At 30.2% G+C, this 22344-nt stretch overlaps 1 protein-coding gene across 2 annotated transcripts in view; it reads left to right on the top strand.

Annotated features, from left to right (window-relative positions):
• Positions 1–22344, top strand: part of LOC131852079 (suppressor of lurcher protein 1) — a 286739-nt gene that overhangs the window by 200381 nt on the left and 64014 nt on the right. For both annotated transcript variants that reach the window (XM_059202698.1, XM_059202699.1), the window contains exons 6-8: positions 15796–15952; positions 17190–17249; positions 22252–22340. In XM_059202698.1, the coding sequence (XP_059058681.1) occupies positions 15796–15952; positions 17190–17249; positions 22252–22340 (306 nt within the window). The remainder of the gene's footprint in view (positions 1–15795; positions 15953–17189; positions 17250–22251; positions 22341–22344) is intronic.

Raw genomic sequence — 22344 nt, forward strand, 5'->3', positions numbered from 1 at the left:
TTATTAGGGTTGCTTAGTAAGGCTGTGAAGATACGACACCGATGATATTTCAAAGTTTCAACTACTTATAATAAGTGATGATATAATATCGTTTACTATCAAAGTAATAATTTTGCTCTACTATGCGGTAGAAGGCGATACGTTATTTCTTTAATGAAATTCTTTCTATCATTTCTTATTTTCTATCAAAAATGTTACGTGCTATAAAATAAGTTTAAGTCAATTATTTAAAAACCATCTAAAGACAAGACAAGTCCCAAACACAGCTAAAAGGCTCAAAACGTTATGACACTTTCTACTACAACGGGGGTTAATATATATATGTATTTGCAAATAAAAACTGACTGCTGAACATATATTATTATAAAATAATGTTCCAACATTCGTCACATAAGTATTGAATATGACCTTGTCACGTCGGATGTTGACGATCGAAGTTCAGTTTAGTGTACTCATGTGTAGATACAGTGTGATTTTCTCTTTGACATGACAACATTATTAGTTTTTACGTATTTAAATGACACATTAGTTACGCTGAATATTAAAATTACACATCTGCCACATTAACACTTCTAAAAATGATACACTCAATCACAAGCACACTTTTTTTTAATTATGTAGTTGACGCGACTGTATGCGTGCGTACATTTATAAATATAATTGGTGATTGTCTCGGTTGCGTAGCAGTTTAGCAAACTACTGTCTTACTTCGGATAGTCGCTGGTACGATTCCTTGCACGGTTCAGATATTTGTATTCATGAGTATGATTTTGAGTCATATAGTACTTATAGACAAATTAGAATAAAACAAACTCAGTTTAGCTGGATGTCTGGAAATTCGCAATGTCCAAGGTTATTATTATTACCGACTAGCTAATAAATAAATATATTTATAAAATTAATTCAACCACTCCATATTTGAATCAGTCTGTACATTAGATACATAGACAATGGATAATAGCGGCTGCTGCTTCAAAGATAAACCTATGCGTGCCTTTTACCGGTGTTTTACAGAACATTAATATCTTGAAGTACGGTCACCAACATTTATAGCTTTGAATCTGACGCGAATACTCTACTGTAGCTCTTGTTGTACTTGGTATACTGGCTATAATTGTTGTGCGCATTTTTATTTAATTTTTACATATGCTCAGCACATAGTTTCATTATTTCTAGTAAAAACTAAGATTTTCAACAACATCACCATATCTAATAAAATAGATGACTCAGTATATAATAGTAATAAATATCTTAATTACGATGGTGGCAAACAAGCAATCCGTTGCCTATGGAATCCTGAGATAGTAGGGGTGTCATGTGCGCATTGCCGTGCAAAGTGACTACTTACTTAATTCGAAAGATATACATATATTAGTAAAACAAACGAAACATAAATCATTATGTAACTAGAATGGTAAAAATATATTAAGTACTCAATTTCACAACATGTTACATTTAGTACTGTACACATCGGATTTGCAGAGTATTAGTAGACCACCAATTACCGAGGTAGACATTCTCGCCTATTTCATTTTGCAATTCGAAAACACGGCTACACGAAAATTCGAAACAGCTTTCAAAAAGCTGTGTTTCGGTTGTATGGTGAGATATGGCAGTGAAATTACAAGATAAGAGGCATGATATCTTAGTCTTCCGAAATGGCAACGCATACGCACACAGATGTCAAAATTATAATATTATGGATATTGCTGGATATCTGAGTGTTAATCGAAGCCTAGATACAATAGTATATAGACTTCGATTGACACTCAGATATACCATCAACTTGTTTACTATTTCAATTGCATAAATAAAACCTCGACTCTATAATACAGTCGCTGCTGTGTAAAATTATTTATTCAATGGGGTAAACGAATACTTGATAATCTGGATAATTTGGATGATACAAATAAGGAAGTCCTGAGTTAGGGTAAAGGAATGTCGTCACTGAATCTTTAGACGATTTTACTTCAGGTGTAACTTCTACAGGTCCAACTAAAATATCATCCAACTCATCTGAATAATTCAAATAACGGACACCATCAGTATTACTCGGAGAATCAGAATCATTCGTAGAATTACAATCACTTGAAAAGTCAGAATTCTTCGAAAAATCTAAACCAGCTGAAGTGTTTGTGTCGAGTATTTCTATTATTTGTGATAAATCTTCATTTAACGAAAAGCTTTCTTCAATATGCTAAAATATAATGTTATAGCGTCATTAGTTCATAGAATTATCATTATTAGTACTTAAAGTGCAGTGGTACTTGAAACTCATATGTAAATCACTTTAACTCATATGTAAATAAATTCAGTTGTAAATTTTCATCTGGTAGACTTACTTATCTTTACTATCATAGACTATTCTAAGGATTTTTGATATTATCAATAACATTTTAATTTGTTATTATTGTGCAAACGTGCTTTCATGTTTGTTTGTGATTGTCTAGTTCGGACATGCATATTTGTAGACCTAGTTGTTATTGCTGTACAATAATAACCTTGTACTGCAAGTACAAACGAATATAATTAATTGACTGTCTCGCACGGTTCAATCAATTATTTTCGTGAGCATGATTATTATTTGAATCGAACCCATGACCATCAGTAGTAAGATAGTATTGTACCACATTGTATCGATAACAAATGATAATGCTAATACTTTAGTAGATTGTTATTTTTTGATATAAGATTTTATGAGTTATGCGTTTTCGTGTTCGTACTGTAATTTATTTTATGTTACTTTTCTATCCGTGAAAACCTGTAAGTGGCCGTTCTGATTTAATGATTATACGTTTATAACTGTCTGTAAATAGCCTTGGTTTTCCGAACATAAATAAATAAATAAATACAAGTCATTACAATGTATAGTATTGTGGATATAAACCCAATTTGTAACTAAACCATTCAATTGTGACGAACAAATAATTGGACAAATAACTTACAGCGTGCAAAAGGACAGGATGGATTTAAACTGCTCAATTTTGATTACATATACTAGTATAATAAAGGTCCTTATAGCTTACCATATCTTCTATCTCGCTAACTATGTTGTAGAATGATTCTTCTATTTTTTCTTCAGAAACATCCTCATCATTATCGATTTCATAGAAAATTTCTTCTATAAATTTCGCAATTTTGTGTAATATTTCGCTTACTTGTTGTCCAATTGTTGATTTACTATACTCGTATTCATAGTGAATACTGGATTGATAAGACTGCAATTGAAACTTCAATATTAATATTAATATAATTTTTCTGTACGTATGTTTATCCTAAACGACTGTAATGAATTCGAAGATGATGATGAATTTGGTGTGTGTATATTTTAATGAGTTCTTGGATGGTTTGTGACTAATATTAAACTCGGAGGTAACGTATATTTCCGGGCAGGACGTCTGTCCGTTTGTAATTTGTATTACTAAAATTTTAACGTTTAATAGAGTTGCGCCCAATATTTAGTAGGTTAATGAACATATTTACTATTGATAGAATTACAAATAATTTATTTATAAATGTTAAGTTAAACGTTTAATTATACTGATTAACGAATAATTATATATTACTTATAATATTGCTCGTATTCGTATATACAATTAACTTACGTCGTGAAGTAAAGATGTAATGCAAATGAACATAAACCATACTGTATGTATTTTAGCCATATTAAAACTTTAATTAGTGCTCAGAATTTCGAGGCTTGGTGCACTACTAAAGGGATTTGTTTTTTTGTTGTTCTATATATAAATATGGAAAACAACGTGACTCAAGATACTCACGTATTGTTGCTATAAAAGTTATCTAATAGGATTGTTTATAAAGATTATAAATAGTTGAACAATACATAAATGGATAAAAATTAATAATATCTGCATACTAGCTAGTTATCACCCGCCACTTTGCCAGCACAAATTTTACACCCTATATTTACACCTAGATTAACTTTTAAGGTATAAGATAATCTACTTCTTTAGCTATCTTTTTGTCTGTTCATCCTCGTAATATTCTTAATATTAAAATATCATTAAGAGGAGATCAGGTTTGTAAGGTCAAAAAATGGTATATGTTTATGAATTGTTATTGCTGAACTTGTCAATATAAATGAAATAAACGTAATGAGGTCTTCTTTGGTGTTATTTCAAGAGTTATTTTCTGATATTTTCACACGTTCAGCCATTTAGTTGTGACAAAGTAAGGAAAAGATGGATAGACTGACAATTTTGCATTTAAAATATTAGTATGGTTAATTTCTTCTACAATTGTAAACAATTATAAATAAAGTTTAAAAAGTTGTTCACACTAGTATGTGTTTATTTATATCAAAGTTTCTGATGGAAATTTTCCCTCATAGAGGTCTATGTACATAACATATTTTATTCTCGTCTATTTCTACTTCAATATGTCTTGTTTAAATTTCATCTAACTTATTCTTATTATAAGTAGAATACGCACAATGTCTGCTACTGTTGATTAAATTGAGAAACAAGTGAATGATATGAATTTATAACTTGTTTATGTAGTTCAATGTGCGAATTGCGCATACTACTCCAATTAGTGGGATGCAAGGCCACAATAATAATCACAATATTATGCCAATTATTTGTTTATAAATTGAACATTATTTTTTATGCGTTATCAATAAAATATTCCAATATGTACATGATAACTCCCCATCTTTCACAAATTTATTTACCGAGATATATTCATTAGTTTTATTCAAATTTAATATACTGTATGCATCTTATTTATATTTAGACTTTATACACACAACTTCTTCTTATAATAATAAATAAATATAATAATAAGTATATACATAAAATATGTATTCTTTAATAATTCAAATACATATATTACAGGAACGTGCCGGACATACGAATATGATGATTATAATTAACTTGCTCAAACCTGCACGTAGTGGAAGATAAGCTGCCTCTTAGTATTAGGACCAACATAATTATATCAACATAATAATATTAACGTGTACTATTTTGTACATACAGGTTTATTTGTCGTGAGTTTATTAAGCACTAAGTGGAAAATTTAAAATAATTTTGAATTTCTCGTATGAACTCCGATATCATGTGGTCGATTTAACACGAACACTCCAAAATTAATTATAAATGTATATAATAATTCTTATTTGCACATACCTTTAGATATGCTATAAAATTTATTCTAAATGATCAAAGTCTATGCTTCATCGAATTTGATGTTTTTTGTGTGTTTTAATGAATCCCGGAATCATTTAGACTTATAATTAATATATTAGCCTTGGTTATAAGTGAATTCTTACCAATATTGAATAGTTAGTATTTTTTAATGATATTATTAAAATCATTTCCACATCTTACCCACAAATCATTGTTTAGGAAAACGTATTAATTATTTCTATTTTGCAAAAGGTGTAAAATACAAAAATGTTATTAGATATATATGTGTCAAAAAATATTATGTTTTATTTATAAAGATAAACCTTCAACTCATCTGATAAACGCAATAGCATGTGAGAATGTTTGTCGATTAGTGGACTGGACTTTACAATGAAATGGGCGAACAGACCTTAATATTAACTAAAACTATAAGATATGAGTGTATATCACAACGACGAACTTCTTTTATTTCGGAAATCATTGTAATTTAAAAAAAAAGCATATACAAAAATCGGAAACGAATTCACGACCATCGGAAGTAAGGCGATGTGCTAAACCGCTAGACCACCGAGGCCGACAATGTGTGCGATGTGTGTTACATATGATAAATACAGAATATAGTAAACAACAAAAATATAAAAACGTGATAGCACACGTTTTGTATATTAAACCCTTTTAATATTTTAGCAGTCTCCAACCGTATTTACTTAGGATGCGTCTAATGTTGTTAAGCTGATATCTTTTAGTCACCATACTCTCTATACATGTAGTAGTGTTTAGGTACGTGCCCATTGGACTTAATATTTGGAAAATATATGTCAACTATTCACCACACGTTGCAACCGTTCTATGACTAATTATACTTAAAACATTTTATGGTAATCTTAGTAACAAAAACTGTTTTTGTCATGTCATACTATCATTTTACCGATACTCTATATAGAAGCTATAAGAACTTTTTGGTCTAATGGTTTCAGAGGTATGGATTTGAATAATGTATCTTAAAGGTCGTGTAAAGGTATAGGTAGTGTTTAAAGCTGGCATAAGAGACAAATACCTCTTACTATTTTTTTTATTAAAACCTTAAACTGTTTCCTAAACGCTGTCAGAACGAGGTTGTATAGCGATAATACTGCAATTTGTACAATTTCTATTATTATTAGGTATATTCCATATATTTTTTTACTTTTGTGTCTCGTTAATCCAATGTCTTGTGTAAATAAATAATAATCGTAACTATGTTGATAAAAATAAGGTTATTTTTCGACTATCGGAAGTGGAAATGAAAGCGTATATAAGAAGTGATAAACATTCAGGGAATATTCCAAATAGGCAACAAATACAGATCGTTTTTCACGCCCGTTGCGCCCCTCTCTCGATGATCCCGATCAACGTTTTAATAAAATTCGAAGACCCCGTACTTACTAAGTATATCTGGATGCCTTTTATTTGTTAAATGTTTTAAGAAGATCAGTATAGCAATCCACCTAGTGTTATGTTTTTAAATAAAATTACGTTGAAATTTTTTTTTTCTTTTTTGTAACAAACTTTATTTTTACATTAATATACATTTAATTATTTAGTATACTCTTACCACAGAACAGTACTATTGCTACATAATAACACTTTGTCGATTATCTTATTTTCGGACATAACATACCCATAAACTTTAGAAATTATTTCTATGAATATACTAATATATTTTAATAGCAAGTTTTATGCTGTTATTGATAATATAAATCTACTGTAATGTAACTGGTCTGTGTTTTATTATAATGCTGTTTTTGTAGTTGTAGCTTCTTTGTAGGTACTTTTAATTTTTTTTATGAAACTCATATTTTCTGCGAAACCAAAATAAGGATTTTTAAGAGCTACTTGATATGTTAAGAATTTTGCGAAAGTACAGGTCATGCGTGTACAACTTTTAAGTTGTTGACATACGAGGTTGTTAATAATGTCTAAATATAACATTAAAATAAATTATACTTATTAATATTATATTAGATTACTATCACGTTACCAGCATTAATATTAAGATAGTTGGCGTTATAGTTAGTTTTTCAATAAAAATAAAAGGATTCCTTTTAGATCTCACATAAACACTATTGATTATATCTTATCTATAATGTACTCATAAAGAAAATCGACCGGATTGAATTTAATAAACAGAACCCCAATAACTGACAGAAACTAATAATCTACCTAAGTTAACTTTAAGATTAATATGACCAGAACGAGAATATAGGCTTCTTTTAATTTATAAGAAGCTAATAAAGTGGCGCTTCAAGGCTAATATTTCATATAGAAATATTTTTCTATTAAATTATAGGATATTTAGAAATATATTTGTAAATAGATTTGACATTTTGGTTTTTAAATATACAAGCTAATAGTTGACGGGAAATGCACACAGACTATTACATCTCAATTAAAACAACAAATAGATCCAGATCCTTCTAAAGCGCAAGATCCATTTTATTTTATACCCAGACTTGAAAGGTTACAGAAATATACTCGTACGTTCCGATGTGAAAATAGAATTGTTTTAATAGAAAACGATCATTCGTTGTTCTAGGTCGACTGTGTCGTCTTGACCTGGGCAGTCTAGTCTAGGAAATGTCTAAAAACGAAATAATAGTTAAAACATTATATACTATAGTAGCTAACTCGTGCAACTTCGACGTCGTGACAAATTCCCCGTTTTTGCAAAATTTCCATAGTTGCTCGTCTTTTATTGGCACTAGTGTATATAGCCTAGCTAGCTGAATATTTCTTGCTGTTGCTTGTTGTAGATTATTTTGCAATTGGGATGAGTAATTCCTGAGATTAGAGCTGTCAAATAAACAAAGTTTTTAATACAAATTACCTAAAGGTTTATTAAGTACCAAATGGATTCAACTATCTACATATGTAGTGAATATATGTTCAGCTTTTGAATAATAGCGTACAATTTAGCCTTATGCATGCAGTAGAGTACCCAGATGTCCAGTAGAGCATCTTTTATTTTTAGACACGTACGCTAGATGCAGGTGGTCCTTGGCATTGGTCCAAAAGGCGTAGATTACTCTCCTAAATCATAGGTTATAAACAATGAAATATCCGTTTTTGTTCACACTTCAGTCGTGCTGCGATTTTTTAGTAGGAACGGAAACCAAGTTGAGGTTATTCCTTGAATTCTTGCAACCATATAATAGTATATATTATTTACCATCACTAATACTAAATTTACCAAAGTATCTATATCAGAAATGTTATGTTTATACAATATTTTATAATTTTTAGTTAAATGTGAAAGCATAACAAACAAACTCGTGTTCCTTTAGGTGTTGTGTCATATCTTATTAGAGTGACGCTAGTTGAACAAAATACGGATACCTACCGACATTAACATATCTATAATCTACTCAGCTCGTGAACACGGCTAGTGCAACTTGGACGAAAGGTTTAGAGAGAAATAATATTATTCGAGTTAAAACTCGTTTAAGTGGATGAATAAAATCGCATTAACAAAATTTATTAGTACTTATTGGAAATATTTTTAGAAATTCTAAATTACTTTTCAAATAAATACCTAAGCATAATACAATGTAATACAAATCGATAAGTGTTTATGTTAGAATCGTAAACGAGTATCGATATCGAATATTCTGTGTGCATTCTCTAATTAAAAAATCACATCGTAAAAGCATCGAGTGATACTCGAGCAAATATCGATACGATTTTCAATTAACTGGCAGTCATGTTCAGATGTGTGAACTTCCAATATTACTTACATTCTTATTTTCTTGAAGATCATTATCCAATCTGATACCTCTTCTAGTATGTGTTATTTAACGTCAATATATTTTGTTATATCTTATGCCTAATGTATAATGTTGAACAATAATATCTGAAATAGTTTTACATTTTTATAATTTCTAACTTAAACAATATTCATACATATATAAAAATAAAGTGATTAGAATGTAAAACAAACTAATGCTACACCTGATGGTAATTGGTAACCGAAACAACCAGCATCATCACCAACGTCACAAAACATACTTACTGTGCTACTTAATGCTTTGTTACTTTTCAGAACAATTTTTCGTTGTTTAGAAAGTGTAATAAAAACAAATATACTTATTAGTACAAATATTTGAGTTGTCCGGGAATCAATACTCAATTTTTGGGAACCATATAATCATGTAAACTGGCGAAGATATCACGTATAACAAACGAAAATTACACTCGAATTATAAACTTTCTTCTATTTGCGGTGGAAAAGTTTAAAGACAAATCTTTGAATTGCTTTTTCGAAGAGGGGACTTTGTATTGAAATCTCCGGCTGTGCACATTTCCCAAGTCACTATGTCTTATACCGATAAGCTGTGGAGCGCATCCAGGCAACGGCAAGTGAGGCAGGTGTGTTTGTTTTTCATTAACCATCCCCAACGACTGAGTTTCCCGTTTATTGCGCACCGATATTGTGGCGTCTTAATATTATTTCAATGACTCTTGGAGTAAATATGGAGGATTTAATTTTAAGCGACGGCGTTACACCTTTAATGATTTTCATTCTATTAATAATGTATATGTTTAAAATACATTTTACACTAATTTAAACACGTAATTAGAAATAAATTTACCTTGTAAATGTATTTATACATTATTGATTTAACTTATCAAAATACTTCTACCTATACAATAATCAATAAATTAATTGTTGTACAAAACATATAAAAATACTTCACTTATAAAATTACTTCGTATACATATTAATTTACAATAGGTTAGTATTTATCTTTTTTAGAATAAGCTGTTTATTAAATAAATTATAACTAAATAACAACTCAAATCACTCCGTCAGTATATTTAAAAAAAACTAACTGAACTATAACTTCAGCAAATAAATAATACGCGATTTTTAATTTAGGCTTATTTCAATAAAGTTTATGTCTTTTCTATTCAACTTCTATTCTAAACCAACCACAAGTCTTAAGTAGATTTCATGAGCTGTAATAAAAACAGAAAGTTTTCATTATATCAAAAATGAATTTATGAAGTTATTATTAAGAGAAGATTAGTTTTGTTCAAATTTGTTAAATCAAAAGAAAAATAACAAACAAGAATTTAATTACTCCGTGATTCCGTGGAAGGCTCATAATGGCGCCGGACAACTTTAGGAAAAATAATTTAATTAATTGAATTTTGAATTATTTAATTAATTACTGCGTCCTACCTAGGACAACTTTAGGTTTAAAATACTATAATTTAATTAATAACATAGAAATATACTTATAAATTTTTAAGGAGGCAATAAAAAAACAAATAGTAATGTACTTAAATCAAAGGTTATTTAAAAAAATATAAACATATCGAAAATACATCGTAGCTTATTGAAAGTTTCTGATACTCATAAATTCTTTGTATCTCTAACTTTGGATGTCACCATTCACCATTTTACGTTGCCATTCCATAAACTCTTACACCACCGAAGTGAACTAATTACAAAAGAAAGAAGGTTCAAAATACTACTATTCTGATTATTGTACTCAAATTTTTACGAAGTTTATTTTTATATAGAGTTTTCTCGGGACAAATTCTCGTATTGAAACAAGTATTGTCGGGAAAAAGTTATAAAAGTTATAAATTTGTTATTTTAAAATGATATACAACATTTAGCTAGTGAATTAGTTCAATTGTTGAGGTATAATATGTAAGCAAGAGAGTAGAAACTATATTCACACGCGTTTTAGAGACACGACCTATGTCTTCCTGAATTTTCCCCGCCAACGGCAACTTGTGAATCTTGTGCTTGTAATAATTTAATATTACAATTAATATAGTAAAAGCTTAATTAGTTTATTAAACTTTGAAAAGGGAAACATAATTTTCTCATAGCAACCCCGAGTTTCATAACGACCGCCATATTGAAAAAGTAATGAAAAACTCCAACCACTCAGTTCAAAACTCGCTTTATTGAAAAACTATTTCATTTCGAGACAGACAATTTCTAGAAGCTGTCTTTTGAGGGATAAACTATGTATTTATACAAGTAATATTGAATTGATTCTCGTAAATATGAGAAAATATCTTTATTATATTATTCAGTATTAGTAATATCGTTCTACCTTTTTGTTTATGCCGAGTCTTTGAGACAAGAAAACGTTTAATATTTATAGATGAAGTAAAAGAGTAAACGTGAAACTAAAATAGATACAATAATACAAATTGCTTTTGCGATGTAAAGAAAATGAGGGATATAATTGACAGAGACAAGTTACACTTGCGAATTTCCCTAAAACTGTACATACTAAACCTACATCTAGTACTGTAAACCACTAACCATCTAGATCACATCACACGATTCCTATGTTTAACTAATTATTGTGTAATATGTAATAACTTCAATACGTATATCTAATATTCTCTAAATATAACTTGCTGATCATTTATTTTTGTGTCTAAAATTCTCGTATCAGTATTAGTATCCATACTTTTCTGAAATGGTTTAACCAATTTTGTATATATAGTTGAAATTTTATATGTATACTTTGTAGGTTTATTACCGATATTAATTTATATGGCAAAACAAGCCGGGTCAGCTATAAGTAAATATATGTAAGATGTATAAACATCTAAACTAAAAATATAAATCAATACTATACATATTTCACAATTTGTTAATACTAGAGATTTCTTGATAGATATATTGTTACTTTAAATATTTATATTTAAAGTAATATATATACAACATTTACTCATATTTTTCATATACTGTACCTGTGTAGGTAAAATGAAACGCACGGAAAGAAATTCTCATTTTGATTGATACGTTTAAAGCACTAGAGAAATATAATATTAGTGGAATCTACTGATATTAGATACGTGACGTGATGAAATTACTTCTATGACATTGAGAAGAACGAATAGTTATTTTTTAAAACGAAAATATCATGTAATCATGCATACCTGATACTTAATGATTACTATAGACGATGACTTTCAATACTAGATGTATCATAGGTGAAATTTGACTTAAACATCATCAATCATCAACATAGTATAGAGAATAAAGTATACCACAACAATAAAGAGTCCTAGGATCAAATCTGGCTGAAAATCTTATTTTAAAAATGATTAATTCTTAACCTTAACCTTGGAAATAAACCAAATCAATGTGATGCACGGCAGTAAGTTGAAACAATGCCAAGTTTTATTCAAATAGTCTTAGCGAAATGTGGGCAAATCGTTACGTTCACCATACAGACAACAATTGACAACATATCTAACTACTCCATCTATTCTACACGGTGAGTTTTTTTACATCCACATGTTGAATTCGCTCATGATACTAATAGATATTCCTTATAAATAGTTTTCCGTTATTTCGTGACGAGGAGATTATTAGTACCCACCTAATCCGAATCAGTGACTTCATCGTTAGCAGTGTAAAATGTTAGATCAATCAACCACGCGGTCCTAAAAAACCAACTCGATTTATTTCTGGGAAATTCATCAGTTACACTGGTGCCCCGTTCACATGCAGCACTAGCAGGAATGCACCTCCACACCACACATATTAATAAATTAAATATATGCACGATAAATAACACGATATATTGTACATATATACACGATAAATTGTATGTAATCAGGCGTTAATCCTCAAAGACTCGAGTGTATACTTCGGTAAGTGTAACGTTGCACTTACCTAAGCTTACGACATGACATGGTTCGTGACGACACATATATGATGGATTATCCACTCATCTCTTTGGAATTAAAGGGTAATTTTTGATTATTATGTATAAAGACGCAAAGTTGCTTATTTATACATAATAATCAAAAATAAACTTAGTTATTCTCTCTGTTTCTATAAATGTCAACACTTTTAAAAAAACATTTGGCCTGATTGGTTAGCAGATCTATCAGAGCACAGCGTAAACTCGAAGTCTGTATCGTCTCACTGTATAGAAATAGTTTCTTAATAAGAAGTGGATATTGACTAACTTTTTAATGGACAAGTGACTTGATGTAGGAAAAGATCTCAAAACTTGCTTCTCTTGAATAAGTGCTTTGTTTCCTTAGTAGATTTTACTATATTCAGAAAATGTAAAGACATTTAATTTCTAACTTATTCATATCAGGGTAAATATACAATTTATATATTAATTGTTTATAGTAATTGTAAAAAGTCTCATTCAATCTATCCATGCTTTTGGTCTCTCCTACATAGAACGGATAAATTGGGTGAACGAACATAGGTGTAAGAAGTAGTTTTTTTAATCAATGATAATTGTATAGTCCGCCTGTGTTAAAGGTATAATCTAGCGGGGTTTATCATCTTACCCTTCAATAGAGGGTAATACGAAGAGTATAACCTCAGGTCAGTTAGTCTATCATGAAAGATATATTTTACTATATTAATTAACCACAATGATGTCTTGTACTAAAAAGAGGAGGGGCCTCTATAATAATAGCGGGTTCGGTAACAAAAATATTGAAGTAGGAAAACATACTGCGGCACATATTGTACACAATTACTTAATAATCCAAAGGCAAGACAGTGATGAATAAAATGTAATATAGCAAATTCACTATATTATACCATCCTTTGAAGTGATATTATGTATAGCTGACATCCTTTATTATCAATTTTGTACAGTAATTGGTATTGTATTGAATCCTGCCACAATGAAGCATAGTTCTCTTCTTTATATCATATAATATTGGAATATTGAAGAAGACACATTAAATGAAGAATAAGTAGAAATGAGGCTGTGTCACGAGAACAGAGATAGAGTATGATAGTATGTAGATAGGATAAGAGCTAATAATAAATACAATTTCAAGGTTAAGTATCTTCTAATTTTATTAAGATTCCTACAGCCGTTAACATACTTTCGCATTAAATTGGTATGACTTTTGTAAACTACTGATTAAGATTTCTGAATGTAATTCAATTTACCCAAATAAGAAAATTTCACGTAATTTTGACAAAATCTCTTTTCATCGTGAAAAAATATCGGTTTATTGCAAACGAATTAGAGATTCAAATTGAATTCTATTTTCAATTTATCACGTTTTTAGTAGAACATTCGAGGCCGGAAAATTTTATTGCCCCAACTGTTTGTAGTCGCAATTTCATTGAACTTTTCGCGCTAACGCTCCTTGGGTTCAGGAAACTGAAGCATAAAACGCAGAATTCAGTAAGGGAACCCTAATAAAGGTTTATGCATTAATTGAAACCTATATACTAATATACATCCAAGATAGAGTAGGCAAAAGAATCAACTGTCGACGTAGAGCAATATTTTCACTCGACGTTTTGATCATACTCGTACTTGGCAGGAACAACTCTGTCGATTTCTCTTAAGTTAATTCAATATGTTATTGATGACCACTACCGGATTTTCAGTCAAATATAAAATCTTTTTGAGTCCGTCAGATTTGAATTCACTACTTCACAGGTATAATTCGGGGTGGTAAACACCTACGCTCTTTTGGTACATACACATGCGTTTGCAACTTTATTTATTTTAGAAAAATATAGTGTTAATATAATCGTTTAATATATTCATTTCACTACCATAACTCAACTTTCATATCAAAATTTACATTTTACAGAACGATATTAACTTGTTCCTTGACATTTTCTTTTAAAACATACAATTCCATTGCTGACAAAAACTATTACAAATTAATTACCCTCAATTAACTGTAATAAATACGGCTTATAATTCCTAAGCATAAGCTTTATTGTTGGTATGAAATATACAAGAGTATTTAATGATGAAATATCGTGTGTAAATGCTATAACTTTGAAATAATTCATTGACATTAGGATACACAAAAGAGAGGTATTTTGTACATGAGTTCACTAAATATTAAGATTCCTATTTAGTTCTTTTGTCGATAAAAAATAATACTTTCAACCTTATTATCTTTTTATTTATTAATGGTCTAGGATCATAAGGAATATCTACTCTCATATGTTATTTAATAATTACAACGTTTATATGTATATTTGTAAATAGCACATGGGTTGCCAGACTAAACCCTGGGTAAAGGTGCTAAATTTCATAATAACATAAGACACCACTATCTCCAACACGCACTTATTACGCAACTTATTAATATAAGCGTAAACATGTGTAAAGAGCCAAAGTTGAAAAACTTAAACTTAATTATACTTAATTTTTTATATACTATCATAAATATTGTTTATCATGGCATGATATCATGGGGTGGTCGGTCCTGGCTTTATTTACTAATGTTACTCCTTGTTGTATGTACAATAGCATTCTACAGTCGCATAGGCGATGGGATGACTGGTGATGATAGGATCACAAGTGGTCCAAAATAATTAAGAGCTAATGAAATATTTATATATAAGTGTCTCAGAAGACTACCTAATTCAAATAAGGGGCCGCTCAGTTAAGACTGCATACAAATTAACACTAAACTGCCAAAAATTCACATGTGTGCCAAATATACTCCTTACACGGTGAGCGTATATCATTAGCACAACCGTTGTATAAATATGAGACCTATTTGTTTGTATGACATATATGTATGACGCATATTAAATAATACAAATAATACTGCAGTTTATTATTAAGCTTGCGAAATATTATTTAAATTATTTATTTGTCTGCAGGTCTATTTGAGACAGATGGCGTCCGCGTGCCTGGGACGGAATGCGACTATCAGTTCAGCCGGTCCGGCAATCGGCCGACGCATGGCCGAATGTACAGCCCTCGATACCCGTCCATCTATCCAAACAACGTGCGATGTTCCTATCACTTTCATGCCAGGTTAGTAACAGTAAAAATGAATGAAAATAGAGAGATGCTTGTATAGACTTTTATTATAGCAGAGCGCAGTGATAGAAGTGTTATAAAACAAAATGTATAAAAAGACCTCTCATATTTTAAATATGGATAAACGAATATAAAAACTGTCAGTACTCTCATTGTAGGTCTAACAGTAACCCATAATTAGAACAAAAAAGGAATTTGTTTTAACCATCTTCAAAAGTGAGAGGCTCTTCAGTTCAACGTTTTTTGTGTATACTCCAAAAAATAATACTTCATTTTTTTAATCTCTGTTTAAATTAACATCATTTTTTGAACTATAAAAGTTTATTTGTAAGTTTGTAATATCATAACATAAAAGTTTTGTTTATTAAAATATTTTTCTAATGAAATGTTAGTAAAATTAAACAACAAAAACATAAAACTTAAATTCAATCATATTATAGACCATTCAATAAATAAGTTTATATTTTAAGTTTATACATTAACTAGTTAATACAATAAAGTACCTATACAAAAATAAGGCAAAGGTGGAAAAAGGCACATAACAGCGGAACAAACAGTCGAGTCGATTCCTCTAGTTTTGAAATTGATAAAAAAGTTACACTTTTTTCCTATTAAAACTATTTCCATACGAGGTGTAGATGACACGAGCGTATACGAATAAAATTCAATATTCCATATCAAAGTTGAAAACTAGTTCACATGATCCGGCAGAATTCCGGTTGACAATTCAATTCAACGGGATGTCTACTCCCTTATCAGATTTCTATTCCATACCTGCCATACTGAGTTCCCCTAAATTGTGAATTATATACGATTTGTCACGTCCCTGATTTTATTTGTCACGAGTCACGCCAAGCATAACAACAAGCGTATTATGGTTCGTTGACTACAAAAAACATAGAGAAAATTATTTCAAATAACTGAAAAAAAAATCAAATATATAATATTTTCCTAAAAGAATTTTGGATAGGCTTCTCTATCTGTTTCTCTAAACTTACAACCTACCGAAGTAGACTTTCTTAAAATAATTGCATAGGTCCTTTCTCGCACCTAAGCATTGTTTTCCAGCAGCGAAATGCTGGCGGAATTAAAATGAGATACTCATACTGACGACTTTGAACAAAGTACCCCTTCAATTAATTAATATTATTATTAAATATATTATATATCTATACGTACAACATATACTTGTTAATCGTATTTTATAGCCTCCTGTATTCCTTTCTTTCAGAGCAAAAGAACGAGTAAAAGTGGTATTTGAAGAGGTATCTCTTCAGAAAGGTGATATTAGGTTAGTATACTGTTATAAATTGAATTTTGTGTAACCTATATTTTTGTACAGTTAAATGAAAATAAATCGTGTATAATCCCTTGTAAAACGAATGTCGGATGGATATAACGATACACATATATATATACCCACAATATTAGACAGAACAATGTGATAAATTCTGATGAACCTTGTGTTTAAAAGAATTATGACACACGGAAGGTACTTTTAGTTAAAGATACCGATAATTTAATCTTGAAATCGATACATAATAATTAGTTAAAGATATAAGATACGAGTAGAAAACTATATAAGTATACAGTTATGTATTTTATTCTTTTGTAATTTACAAAATTAAATTACTTGCTATGATGACGTAGCAGTCAAAAGTCCGCTTGAATCAGAACAAAAATTTATCGATTATGTGTGCTCTAAGATTATCAATAAATACTAAATGTTATTCATATTCTTCTACAAAAAGCAAGGTTTAATAACAAATATACAAATATTTTTACTAGCTTTCTCATTTATAAAATAGGTAAATTTCGAAAACTATAGTAGAATAGGTTTAGCACACCGCTGTACTTCGGATGGTCGCGTATTCGATTCCTCGGACGATACAAAGAATTGTATCCATGAGTATGATTGATTGTATCGGTCTGGGTGTTTTCATACATATTATGTATATATTTAAAAAAAAATGTATCTTGTATTTATATCAGCTGTCTATCCACAAGCTCAGCTTAGCTTGGGACTAGATGGCGCTGTGTTAATTGTCCAGAGATATTATTATTGTAAATTATGTAGACTGTAATAAATATATAATACTACTAATAAAACCCTATTCGATAAGTATCAAATTCTCCAACTTAAGTGCTTATGTACGATTTATTATGAACATCCCATAAAATCACCGTCAATATCCGCCGCGGACAGGGGCAATAAAAATGTCGTACGTACCTCGTTATAATAGAATCCTTGATCTGAAATATTGAATATTACACGACAAGTGCAGCATCGGACGTTGCCATAAAATTCTGTCGTAAAATCTTCCGTCCGACAAAATGTACAATGTCCGGATCATGTACAGGGGAATATTATGAATAGAGGCAATTTTGTTGGTTATGTAAAGAGAAAATGGAATGAAAATAATATATCTATACTAATGTTACAAAGTCGAAGAGTTTGTTTAAAAATATTGCTAATATGGGAAACAATTATTTTCTCTTTACATGCAATTATTTTGCTCTATATATAAAAACGAAATTGAGCGGTTCGGGTTGTACTTATTAAAATACATATGTAAATAAATATCTAAGGACGTATTACACAGCATCATCTAGTCAAATGTAGTAGTTTCAATTGGCAGTTTGGACTGACACATTGTTAAATTAAAAGTTTTAAGTTACGTAAAATTTGTTTAAAAAATCAGAAAACAATTTTTTGGTAATATTTCTTGGCTGTGGATTCTGAATAGACAATAGAATAAAACGACTATTCCAAAATGCTTAAAATTATATTTATTTTAATACAGAATATTATTACTTTATTTACAAAGTCATGAATAATAGTATTAGTCACCGACTAATGTAATGAATACATATTAGAAAAACAGACCATTACAAAAAGACATGCAAAAACCGCAACGTCCACAAGCTTATTAGTATACTTAACCTTAATGCTACAAAACCTACGAATAGTATTCGATATAGATCGCATTAAACACACATATTACATATAAATATGCAATGTTTACTAAAGACTCAATAACGTTTCAATAATACTTAAAAATATCGCAATACTTCTATTTGAATTGTAACAGTCACAATCGCTAACGAAACCGAGAACGTTAGCATAATTAAATTATGAACGTAACGGCCCACTTGTGTTCCCGTTAATGAGTCCACACTATAAACTATATCTGCCGGCTTAATTAACTGGATAATGCATGAATGCGCTGCCCGAATGGCGGAGAATTTACATTGCATCAGTGGCTACTGGGCTAGACGAATAACGTTCGTATTAGTTCTGTCACTAATTACTCACTTAGATCACACATAGAGTTACAAAATACAATGACGGCTATTACTATAACAATTATTCTCTGATTTAATGTAGATATTACTGAATAACTATTACGAATACATTGAATATATTTGTTTTTGTGTTGGATACCTAATGAAAATTAGAAAGACGGCTGACGTCTTATTTTTAAATTATATTACAACTTTAGTCAAAGTCAGTCTATAATTCAAGAGCCAGTTTCTAAATTTGATAAAAGTGTCAAAACACTCATAGTTAAAATTTATAACTACGCGGCGAACCCGTTATAACTTTTATGTATAAAGGGGTTAGTTTCTAAGTCTACTGAAGTATTTAGTTACGAAGCGTTGATGAATTTGTTATAATATTAGACTTTATACAGACTGTACGTCTGCTTCTACTCTATTATTTCGTTACCTGTCTACCCTCAGCACTTCTTAAGAAATCGAAAAAGCATACGAGCGTTTTCAGTAGAAATGAAACAACCAGTAAAGATATTTCATTAAAATGTAGATATGTCAAGTATTGGATTTATCACACTGTTCTCACTGTAATCGCTCTACTGATTACTGTCAGGACGATATTTTTTTCGTAATATGTTCGAACTTATTTTAAATTAGAAATGTTATAAAATACCGACAATTTTGCAGTCTATTTCTGCTGCTACTAGTGGCCTGTTTTGTAACTTGTATTCCGATATTAATTGACATGACACCTTACTCCTCGTAATGGTAAAGAATAAGGGATATCACGGACGTCACCAATTCATTTATGCTATAGGTATCAATAACCATATTATGTGAAGTGGAAAATATTTTTCTTGGAACTTTATAGCTTTCTACTAAGACCGTATATGATCAATAGACGCCATAAATTATCACGTTATTCACGCTCTAAAGCACAAAACAACAAGCGACACGATGTTGAAGGCTTAACTTCTAACTAGGCCACGACTGTAGGAATTTATGGAACATGATCCATTTAGTTGAAAGCTAGAACTACATAGCTCTGTATCGCATTTCACCTATTCGCATAAAATGTCAACGCTGGCGACATATATGTCTAATGTAATAAATACTTCAATATACGTAAAATTACTTGAAAATTCAATCTACACCAATATTTATTAATGCTGTAAAGTTTGCTTGTTCGGTTGAAAGCATTAATTTCAGAAAATAGAAGTTCCAATTGACCCCGACGTCTGATGAAAAAAACACAAATAACAAAATTTCATCCGAAAGATGGCGATAGGTTTGCCCACTGCCACGTTGGATTTACACAATGTGATGTGGCATATCAAGTGCTGTATTCACAACCTTGAGAAATGTCAATTCCTCCGACTCCCCATCCAGGATAATAGTCATCAATTTTATTTATATTTACTTACTAACAGTAGAGCCGCTTGCTCATTTGGTCGCCATAGTATAAGAAAAACCATTATATCAAGACAAAAACTTTCAACTTTTTATTCCAATTTTCTTATATAACTGGTAATGGTACTGGAGTTTTTGTTCTTAACGTCGCCTTTCGAATTCATTGAGCCGACATCGCCTTACTTCAATAGGTCTCTCGATAAAGACTTGTTAGTGTTTATATATTAAATTTTGTTGACGAAACATTACCTATGTCATGGCATGTTACACAAATAAACAATTCAACAAATGTAAGTTAGCATTAACTATATCATTGCATACGCAAATAAACAATTCAATTAAATATTGGGTATATTTTGTATAGATTTCTACAAATTAAAGTCCATTTTCAACATTTTAAATTAACTATATACAAGGGAGAAAGTTTGTGCTAAGGACCAGAACAATAATTTCGAATAAAACGAATTCAATTTAATTATTAATTTCTTAGAAAGTTTCCCCGTGAAATATTCATAGTCATTCATTACTACATTATTTTTCACACCAACAATTCAATTTACAAATAAAATAAAAATGAACGAACATATTTATTTCAACTTTATTTAAAGATTACACAAATAAAAAATAAATTCTTTCATTTCTACAGTATTAGCTTTCAAAAGCTAGATTATATGTATTATGTTTGTAAATCCACCGATTTAGTTCAGTTGGCACGGGAATTTGCTCAGAGAATAGTTACTGAGACTGAATAACTAAATTAATGTTACGGAACTATCGGGTCTATACTGATAAATTGTTATCACGTACAGAAATTAATTAAGAGGCCCATGTCTTTGTTCTGCTAACAGTTATACCTATTCACCTACCGCGCATGTGTTAAGTGACGTTAATTTAATGATGGAACGATAAGTAGGTATACGTGTCAGAAATAATGATGCTTTTCCGTTCTATTAAGATCATTACCGTTTTTACATTATTGATATGTGCTTAAATTTTCTTCAAATTATCCTTAGTGTAAAATTCTCGAAAGCAATCGATTTTTATACTCTCACCGAGTATCAAACCAGCAATCGACTAGATGTATAATTTCTAATATCACTATGTTGATGAACGATCAAAAACGATCAAATTTCCACATAAGGAATTTTCTTCTACCACCGAATCAATTAATGAGGTGGTATTCCTTAAAGATTTTTCTAACACTTAGAATACTTACTTACTTATTTCTATTATACCATTGTGTATATACTGTATCGATGAACAAACAGTAAGCCAAAACGCAGAGATTTTTATGTAATCGATTCACTTTACTTTTTTAACATCAATAAATCGAGGAAGAAGTAGATAAATTACTCTTATATTTTAGAATTGTACATAGTTCCGGGTATTTCAGGGTAAAAATTAACTACGGAAAGAAAGCACGTGATTCCAGTGAAATAAAAGCAAATCTGCAAGTAAAACCCTACCCACCTAGCTATGTACCTAACGTAATAATAGGATAATATCATCGTCTTATGAGAAGACATGCGCCCTGCAGTGTGGCGTTAATGGTTTGCTATAATATGGTAATGTACTCAAGTCTAATTACATCTTAATTCTGTTTGCAGTTGTCTACGGCGTGCTGATATCATCAAAGTGTTTGATGGTAGAGACACAAGTGCGCCTGCTATAGCGATGCTGTGTAACGAGCTTACAGGTTA

This window comes from Achroia grisella, unplaced genomic scaffold, assembly GCF_030625045.1.
Source record: "Achroia grisella isolate CSIRO2021 unplaced genomic scaffold, CSIRO_AGI_Agris_v1 utg821, whole genome shotgun sequence".
Lineage (NCBI taxonomy): Eukaryota > Metazoa > Arthropoda > Insecta > Lepidoptera > Pyralidae > Achroia > Achroia grisella.